This window comes from Clupea harengus, chromosome 4 (genome assembly GCF_900700415.2).
Source record: "Clupea harengus chromosome 4, Ch_v2.0.2, whole genome shotgun sequence".
NCBI classification, from domain to species: domain Eukaryota; kingdom Metazoa; phylum Chordata; class Actinopteri; order Clupeiformes; family Clupeidae; genus Clupea; species Clupea harengus.
This window is the reverse complement of record NC_045155.1, coordinates 10,827,231-10,837,482: the sequence shown is the minus strand read 5'-3', so window position 1 is coordinate 10,837,482 and position 10,252 is coordinate 10,827,231. Positions and strand designations below refer to the sequence as shown.

Here is a 10,252-nt window from a genome sequence, read left to right as displayed (position 1 = left end):
AAATAGGTACAGTACGTCTGATAACCACAGACCTCAAGTCTTCCACGTTTGTACATTTTACAAAACTCTGATTCTGCCTGCCAGTGTTTCAACTGTACACAATAATACCAAGCTATGCTTTGGTATACAAAAACAAAGGAAAACACTATCGCAGTTGAAACCAGTGAGTCTTACAAAATGCATAGAAGACCAGTATCAAAATGCCCTTGTTGTCCCCTGACAGAAAAACAAACAAACAAACAAAAAGACTCATCGTACATTTTAAAATTTACAGGGGGTCATACGGGTAAGTGGAGGAGGGCTGAAGGGAGAAAAGGATCACTTGATTTCGATTTTATTCCAGGCGCGCGTAGAGGGAACTGAAATGCTGATGGAGGTTTTCTTTTTTGTCTTCGTTTTTTTTTTTGCAAATGAGATGTAAATGTGTGAGCATGAAACAAAATACCCCCCCCCCCCCCCCCCCCCCCCCCCCCCCCCCCCCAGTGATGGACATGTAAAGGACTATCGCATGAGGCACTTGTAATGAATTCTCATTCACGTCACTGAATTTGTAGGACAGTGGATTATGCGGTTTTACTCCATCTTGCAAAGCTAGAGGATATGACACTGTGTGGTAAAAGTATGCTGTGATATACACTTTCTCTTCGCATTGTTGTTTTCTGTTTTTATGATGTTGTTTTTTTTTTTTGGTAAACACCAGTTAAAGAAGCAAAAGGCACCAGAAGAGGTTAGGGACTGAGCACTAGCCTCTTTAACAGTACTTTCACTCTCAGCTCCTCGCCCTCTAGAACCTTCTACATCTACTCATTCAGGGGAAGAAAGGTTACAATCCAAAGCAAGCAAGCAGCTAATAAATGGTATAAATATTTCCTCTGCTTAGTATCCACACTTAACAATAAAAGCAAACAGATAGAAATCAAGCAAAGTAACACTGATCAAAATAACATGAAATATAAAATCGATCCATGCTTTAAAATAAGCAAATAATGATAATATACTATAAATATTAATTAGTTGTGTGTGGGAGCTACATGGATTTAAAAACCAGAGTAAAGAGAGGTACTGCCTTTTTTCTGTACACTTACTCGTCCTCTAGATGGCGGTATTACTACATACTGTGACACTTGTGATATCTGGAAAGTTGTATGCGACTTATTTTTGAATTTGCATAATTTTTGTTTGATCTTGTCACATGAGTGAAGATAACAGCAGTTGCCAATGTAAAATGAAAAATGCGTTTCACTGTTAAAGAGTGTGAAATGTATAGAGGATTGGGATGGGCTGATAATTGACTAATATGGACTAGAGATAAGGAACTAGATTTTAGAAAGCACGGCAACAGAAAGTGACTGAAAGTGGGTTCATGCAAGAGAGAACGAGAGAGAGAAAGGGACAGAGAGAGAGTGGTGTGCAAGTAGAAATGTGTAGGAGTGAGAGAGTGTACATGAGCATCAGGATCTGAGATCACATTATATGCTTTCTCTGTGCTGTAATTCGGTTTCGATAAAAGCATTCACCAAAGGACTAAATACCTGTACAGAGAGGTAAAGAGAGAATAAAGGCTAGAGACTAGGAGAGAGAGAGAGAGAGAGAGAGACTGAGAGAGAGAAAGAGAGAGAGAGAGTGAGTATGTTCTGGGGGTGACCAAGGCTAGGCTTCACCAGTCCACTCAGTGCAGCCACAGACCTCCGTCGCGCCCCCAGAGCCTCCTGCTCTCCAGGACCTGAGAGAGTTTCTGCTGGCTGGGCTTGAGCCATGGGCCGGGGGACAGCAGGCTCCGCTGGGGCCCCTCGTGCCCGAGCTCGACCCCGTCGGCCAGGGACACGCCCGATATGCTGGCGGCCGACACGCTGATCTCCGAGAGGCCGGCTAGCGACTCGCCGTCGGAAGCGCCGGCATCAAGCGGCATGAGGAAGGAGAATGCGGCTTTGTCTGCCGAGGCCGGCGCTGCCACAGCCGTCTCCATGGGCTCTTCCACCGGAACGCTTTCCTTTCGCCTCCTCCTCTCTTTCCTCCTCTCCTTCTCTTCTATTTTCTTCCTGTCCCTCTCTCTTTCTTTCTCCCTCTCTTTCTCTTTCTGATGCTCCCTCTCTCTCTCTCTTTCTCTCTCACACTCCTCTGCGTCACCTTTCCATTCCTCCTTCTCTCTCTTGTCCCTCCTCGCGTCCTCCCTTCCCTGTTCCTCCACCTCCTCCTGCTCTGTTGGCAATGACGCTCTCGAGATTCGTCCCTGCTCCTCCCTCTCTCTCCTGCGTTTGTCCGCCAGACTCTTGCTCTTCTCCCTGGCCCTGGCCTTGTCCCTCTCCCTCCTTGAGTGACCCTCCACACCACTGTGCTCCTCCCAGCCCCTATGCGCGTTCCTGGGTAAACTCTGTGTGTGTCTCTCCCTCTCCCTCTCCCTTTCCCTCGCCTCCCTCCCGGCCTCCCTGTGTGTCGTCGCTAGGCTCTCCTTCTCCAAGTCCAGGTCAGTATCTGGAGTGCGGCCCCCCTCTCTCCCCTCGTCTCCTCCTCCTCCTCCTCCCCCCCAGCCCCTGTGACTCCCTCCCACGCCTTTCCTGGCCTCCCTGTCCCCCCTATCTCTGCCGTCCACCGTCCCAGCCGACCTGGCCCTGGACAGCAAGTGGCGCTCATCTACTGCAGCCACACCCGGCTCCTCGGTGAACACTGAGAAGGAGGGGGAGGCTGCTCCAACTTCACGGTCTGTGGAGAGAGAGAGAGAGAGAGAGAGAGAGAGAGAGAGGGAGGGAGAGAGAAAATAGAGAGGGAGAGAGAATGAGAGAGACAGACCATGGTAAGATGGTAGGAATAACCATAAAAGAGATAAGTAGCCATAATAATCTTTCTATAAGGAATAATCTAGAAAATGTATGACAACACAAGGTATGGTTTGTATTTTGAGTGTGAACAATTATGTGAATACTGTGCATCTATAGCAGTGCAAAGATAATCTAACACCAACTGACATGTTTAAGTGAGAGGTCCATGTTGAATAGCCAAGCAATGTCTGTACTTCTACCCCATGGAGGATGACTTGGCAAACTCCTGCATGTTCACTTGCTGACTACCTCTGTGAACTTTTAACCTTTAAGTGCGTTTAAGCTTAGATCCTCAACATTATTAGATATGAATGTATTATTATGTATTACCTCAGCGCAAGCACAGCCTGTGGCTGCAGCAGCACTTTAAACTCACTCCGTTTTCACATTTACATTTCACAGGGGCTTTTATGCTAAGCAAACGCACAGTATATGTGCAGCGGAGGCACAGCGTTTTCCACGCTCCCCTGTGGTTCCTGGAAATGCCCCCCAGGACCGTGATGACACTGTGAGCGTTCATCTGCTCAGGCGGTGCAGCGAGGCGCTAACAGCACCGGCGTTATGGGCTCAGTTCCCCCGTATATTCTGCACCGCACTTGTAAAAATCTCTCTGGCTAAAAGCATCCGCTGGAATGGAATAGATGTAAATGTAAAAGCACATCTCTGCTTCGCAGCGGCGGAGTGGGTCGCTATGGGAGCTGTAGCCTCCTCGTGCCAGTGCTGCGGCCGGCCGCAGAGTTTGACGGGCTGTAATTCCACCCAGTCCCGTCCTCCCACCAGAACATCTCATCTTCTGACTCACTGGCTCTCAAGTCTGTGAACCCAGTGATCCCCCTCCCCTCCCCTCCCCTCCCCTCCCCTCCCCTCACCTCCTCCTCCCCCGCCTCTGACTGTCAACATGGCAGCCTCCCCCGTAAGGCACAGACATCACTGGGATTACAAGTGCAAAAGGGGCCCTGGGTGTTCAACGCAGGGGCGATGGAGAACAAACGGACGATCAAAACGGATGAACGACCGAACGAACGCACGCACACGACCACACAAGAACATAAAAAGCGAGGGATGTAAAGAGAGGAAAGAAAGAAAGAATAAAAGAAAAGAAAAAAAAAGATGATAGACTAACAGGAACGGCTACCAACCGCGTATTCTCTGTCCGGCCGATGACATAGAAGCAGGGCTCACCCTGCTTGGAGTTGGTCATACAGAGAGATAGGCTGGACAGCTCCACTGAAGAGAGGGTCGCCGAGAGAGTGACGAAGAGAAGAAGAAGAGGGAGGGAAAGAGGGACAGAGGAAGACAGACGGAGCAAAAAAAGAAGGAGACAGGAATTATAGGCTCAGGTGAGATTAAGAAGAAGAGAAGCAGAAACCAGTTAACAAAAGTAGAACCCAACACCAAGTGTGTTAAAAGGCAGCAAGAACAAAAAGCACAGACAGATTTGAAGACATGTGGTATATAAAGACACGCATCCATGTGATCAGAACAGTAGATCTGTAATGAACTTGTTCAAAGGTTCTGCAAGAGTATAAGTTCTTTTCTCCACACACACATACACTCACACACACAGACACACACACACACACACACACACACACACAGACACACATACCGTAGTCGGGCACATAGCCGTTTCCCCTCTTGAGCACCAGGTGTATCCGGTGTCCCCCCTTGCGTATCTGCTCCACCGCCTGGCTGTGGGTCATCCCCGCTGTGCTGTCCCCATTGATCTCCACCAGCTGGTCACTCACCTGATGGCAGCGAGAGGTTGTCCCATGTCAGTTAAAAAAAACACCTCACACACAGACACACCGCATGAAACAGCACGTTACCGTCACGCATGCACACTGCCGCCACACACCCAGACACCCATGCCAAAGCAGAAGCGCATCGGGGCAGGCGGACGGACAGACAAAGATATAGACAAACAATATAAACAAACAACAACAATCACAAACAACCACCAAGTACAAAGCAGACTGAGATGGTGCAGCCTTGCAGGATCATTTGGACACTGTTGTTATAACGACACACAATGGAGGAATGACATAGACAATGTGAGAATTTCACTGGACACGTGTTCAGCTAACTTCATAGTGTGTATACATATGAGAGAGTGTCAGGAAGTGGCTCCATGTGTCAACTCATGTGTGATTTAATGTGCATGCGGTTTGTGTCTGTGTGTGTCAGTGTGTGTGTGTGATTATGTGCATTTGTGCATTATCATTTGTGATTATGTGCACTGTGTGTATGTGTGTCTGGTGTGTGTGTGTGTGTGTGTCAGGTGTGTGTGTCTGGTGTGTGTGTGTGTCCAGACACTGACCTGTATCTTCTGGCTGCGTGAGGCTGGCCCCCCCTCCATGAGGCCCAGCACATAGAGGCCCATGTTGTACTCACTGCCCCCCCGCAGGCTGAAGCCGAAACCTGTGGGTCCGCGCTCCAAATCCACATTGTAATACCTGGAGTCTGACTATTGGGTGTAAAGAGGGGAGGATGGTCAGAGAATGAGAGACAGATGAAAGAGAGAGAGGGAGGAGGGGTGGGGAGAGGAATATGGTGGGGGTGAAAGGATAGAGGGAAAAAATGTGTAAAGGAAAATTGAACAAACATAGAGACAGGCGATAAAGGAGTATATAGTGATAAAACAAAGATGGAAAGAACATAGAAAACAGGAGGCTGATAGTGATTGCCAGAGAGACAGAGACAGATAGAGAGAGCTATGCAGGTGGACAGCCAGGACGCAGCACACAAACACACGCATGCAAACATAGTAGCCGCTCGGCTCAAAAATACAGATGAGAGGCGTCTCACCTTCGACCTGGATCGGTGACCTTTCCTTGACCTGTGATCAGAGTCAATGTCTGCGTACTCTGGCAAGTTAGCGGTGTCTGGCATCAGAAAATGAGAAAGCTGTTATTAGACAGATATTTACAGTTGAGATGACTTCATTTGAGTGGCGTGTGTGATGAAAGCACTATCGCCCTCTGGTGGACAAACTCTTTTTTACTAGAAAGACTGCTAACATGTGAATGGTCCAAAGAGATATGTCAAAATACGTAATTGTGCTTGAACTCATTAGAATGTGGTAATGTGGGTAATCAAAAAGACATGAATGTATGTTTCTATGTGTGCATATGTGTGTGTGAGAGAGAGAGACACCACTACCTTGATGTAATGTGTGTTTGTGTTTGTGTGTATGTATGTATGTATGTATGTATGTATGTATGCATGTATGTATCTGTGTATGTGTGTGTGTGTGTGTGTGTGTGTGTGTGTGTGTGTGTGTGTGTGTGTGTGTGTGTGTGTGAGTGAGTCCTACTCGTGTTGGAGCGAGGGATGATGGTAAGGCGTAGGGTGTTGCCGGCACGGCGCAAGATCTGGGCGAGGTCCCTGTGAGGCAGCGACACCACCGAGCGTCCCTCCACCGCCTCCAGCTCATCACCCGGCTGGATCTGGCCGCTACGCGCCGCGGGGCTGCCCCGGCGCACCGTCACAAACCGGTGGGACAGCAGGGCGGACGCTGAGGAGGGAGATGGGGAGAGACGAACAGGTAAGGAGAAGAAAGGAACGAAAGAAAGAGAGAGATCCAAAGAGAAGGATAGTGGGGGAGACACAAACAGAAGGCAGAGAGAGAATACTGAGTAATGCGCACATCTGCAATTAGGGATGCACACACCGATACCAGTATTGGGTATCAGGCCGATACTGTGATCATATCCTCCTACTCGTAATCATACAAATTCTTCAATACCACTTCATGGCAACATTGTGTTAAACTCAAGGCTACGGTCAGGAGGTGTTCTGTAATGCCCTACCCGCCCTACTTGCCTTCCGGGAATTGTGAAGTGCTCGTATCGGTACTCGGTATCAGCAAGGACACAAATGAATGTATTCGTATTCGTATTCAGTTTGAAAAAAGTGGTATTGGCATATCCCTATTTTCTATGTACACAGATGACATCTGTACATCAACTTGAACTTAAAGGGAGCACAAAGACACTTCACTGTGAGTGATGTGTGAATACAACTAATTTCAATACAACCAAAATCATTCATTCATTTCAATCAAAAGTCAACATGTCGATTTTAAAAACAGCTTTTCCCCAATAATAACCAGCTGTGTATGAAAAAGCCGAAACGACACCAGAAAAGAAAGTCACCACCACAGTGGCACTTCAACCTTCTCTTCTCTCACGGTCTCCATATGTGGGCTACGAGTCAGAAGGGAAAGACATCCAACAGATATCCAAAATAGCCCCTTCAGTCTGACTCTGGGTACACACAATGACAGCATGCGTAATAATTGATGGTTGGTTGACTGAATAATTAAAACGCAGGTCTAAAACTTGGTGGTGCTCATGAAATTAGGCAGAGATGTGCTCTGGTGCATTGCTTCACTGAATCTTGCTAGTTTGCTCCAGTCTGTGTGGGACACTCTGGCTTGGAAGAAAAGGGGTCAACAGGCTCTGAGACCAGTGTTTTAAATGGAGACTGTCCGCCACGTTAAAGGGCATTATTGCAGGGCCTGTGCACCAGGGAGGTCTCAGTGTTCCAGAAGGGTTTTCTTCTCTCGTTCAGATAAAATATGACCGAGACAATGACCTTCTGTTTGACTCGCTCGACTCAGGAGCGGGAGCAAAAGTCATGCTGGTAAGTTCCTGTGTATCAGTTTCCTCAAATTACCCCTTGTTCTCCTAAAAATGACCCATTAAACCTTTACAAATAATGGCGGTGTGGAGTGTTTATGACAAAGAGAGAAAGAGAAAGAGAGAAAGAGAGTATAAGAGGGAGAGGTGGAGACTAAGCCTACTGACTTTTCAAATCTCTTTAGAAGAAAAGAATTCTGTCACATTTTGCCAAGCATGTTGCCAAGTATCTGTGCCTCTCCACCTAAGTGGATTGGATATTACTCCACACTGGCTACCTATCAAACAAATCACTGTGCCTGTCCAACTGATCCTCTGGAAGGCCTAGCAAGGACAGAGGACCCCCCCCCCCCCCACCTCCACTCCCACCCCGACTTATAAGTGCCCACTGAGAAAGACACAGAGACATCGAGACAGAAAGGGGAGCAAGGGAAAGAGAGAGAGAGACAGAAAAGAGATAGAATGCCAGAGAAAGACAGAGAAGGGGGTGGAGTGAAGAGAGATCCAGTTTACAGGGAGATTTTCTGCTCCAATGAGACTCAAATGAGCAGGCAAACAGCCGAAACAGAGATGGAAAAACACGAGGAGAAATCAAAGCCGAATGAAAAAAAAAAGTGGAGGCAAAAAGAGGAGGATGGGGTATTTCCATGCGGCATGTGTAATCACTGGATCAAATGAAATACAAATCATCTGAAGCCCCTGGGAGAAAGAGAAAGAGAGACAGATAGACACAGAGAGATGGAGAGAGTAAGAGACAGAGAGAGGCAGAGGGAGAGAGAGAAAGAGAGACAGATAGAGACAGAGACACAGAGACAGAGTGAAAGAGAGGCAGAAAGAGACAGAGAGAGGCAGAGAGAGTGAAAGAGAGGCAGGCAGAAAGAGACAGAGAGAGGCAGAGAGAGAGTGAAAGAGGCAGAAAGAGACAGAGAGAGGCAGAAGAAGAGAGCAGGTAGAGGGCCAGAAAAGGAGCCTGAGATCTCTGTGAAGTGGAATGAGGGGAAAAGGCAGGAAAACAAAGAATGAAGCACCTCAAACATGGAGAGAGTGTCTCTTCTCCTCTAATTTGCTCTCTGTCACTCTATTTGCTCTCTCTATCTGCTGCTTGTGCTGTATCCCTTCCTCTATCCAGCCCTCTGCCACTTTTCTCCTTCCCTCTCACCGTCTCTTCTCGTCTCTCAGGACGCTGGCAGTCTGTTTAGTCAGCGGTGGTTAGCCTCTGTGAGGATGATGGTGGCGGTGTGTGTGTGGAGGGGGGGGGGGGGGTCTGGTTGTGCGCTCTATCTTCTGGAAACATGAAATATTTAAAAATGCTCACCAAAAAAATTTACTTTCTGTCGCGTTGGATCGACTCATAAATGGCGCTCCGGCATGCAAGACAAATGCAATTAGTGTGGACCAACGGCTGTGCACGCTCATTCCCTCCCCCCCTCTCTCTCCCTCTCTCTCTCTCTCTCTAGCTCTTTCTCGCTCGCTCCCTCTCTCTCTCTCTCTCTCTCTCGCTCGCTCCCTCTCTCTCTCCTTTTCTATCTGTGTCCATCACCCCCAAAAAAACTCTGGGATCCAGCATGGCTCTCTCGGCGGAAGAATGAACTCATCGTGGCGGCACACGCATTAGAGAGGGATGCAAATTATGACATTTTACCGCAGGGCCAGACACTTTATCTCCATACTGGAGGAAAACAAGATGAAAACTACGCCATTGCCAGTGGCCCCGGGGCCCCTCGTCCAGCAGCCCGGGCCGGGGTCCATTCACATGGAAGCCTCAGCCCAGCACTGACACATACATACATGCCCCACATCCCGTGACAGCCGAGCGGGAGTCAAATATGTCCAGTGGCATCAGCGCACAAGGTAAAGATCTATTGACTCTGCTGGAGTGCTAATTAGATAGGGCAAAACACACATGCGCGCACACACACACACACACACACACACACACACACACACACACACACACACACACACACACAGAAACACAAATACATGAACACATTTTATTTTCAACAAGGTCAGCAGGGTAGAACATGTAGGAGTATCTCTGAACCATTGGGAAATGGTTGTCTCAACTGGCAAAGTGTTCAAAAGGCTGTTAATCTTGATTTGACTGATTCAAACAACACCGCAGCGAAAGTTTTACGGCACAAACTTTCCCAACTACAACTCCCAGTGGCGCTTTAAACTTAAATAACATGGCATTTCATATTCAAGCAATTACAGTCTATCTTTCTGTTTACACAAAGTCCCCAAGTAAGAACTCTATCTAGCTGGTGAGAATCGTTCCTCTGTGTATTTTGTGTTTCACTCGAAGTGCAAAAAGGCCTTAAGTGCATCAAAAGGGGCAATGTTGCAACAGACTAGATCCTTTAGTATTTTATAAGTAGGGCTTCAACCCTCCCCCCTGACTTTGAGTGAGTATTCTGAGACAAGTATCACAGGGTTAGAAAGAAAGATAGAGAAAAAGAGAAAGAAAGAGGAACAGAGACAGAGTTGAGTAGCTCCTCTAATAAAACGTGTTTTTGTTTTCACTGCAGGTTTTGCCCTCACTATCAGTGGGCCAGGGCAGCCCTCTCCTGCTCCGAGGTCAATATTATCTTTTCCATGGCTGTGAACTCACAACACAAGCATGCCACAACACCACCCGAGACAAGCACTTACACACACATGCACATGCACATGCACACACACACACACACACACACACACACACACACACACACACACACACACACACACACACACACGCACACACGCACACACACACACACATGGTGCACACACACACTTCTACTCCTT

At 47.8% G+C, this 10,252-nt stretch overlaps 1 protein-coding gene across 1 annotated transcript in view; it reads right to left on the bottom strand.

Moving 5' to 3' along the window:
• Positions 1-466: 466 nt before the first annotated feature.
• The window catches only part of magixa (MAGI family member, X-linked a), a 42,910-nt gene continuing 33,124 nt past the window's right edge, over positions 467-10,252 (bottom strand). The window contains exons 13-18 of the mRNA XM_042707521.1: positions 6,133-6,333; positions 5,625-5,701; positions 5,137-5,283; positions 4,426-4,564; positions 3,999-4,043; positions 467-2,700 (exon numbers count right to left, since the gene is read on the bottom strand). Of these exons, the coding sequence (XP_042563455.1) occupies positions 1,670-2,700; positions 3,999-4,043; positions 4,426-4,564; positions 5,137-5,283; positions 5,625-5,701; positions 6,133-6,333 (1,640 nt within the window). The 3' untranslated portion in view covers positions 467-1,669. The remainder of the gene's footprint in view (positions 2,701-3,998; positions 4,044-4,425; positions 4,565-5,136; positions 5,284-5,624; positions 5,702-6,132; positions 6,334-10,252) is intronic.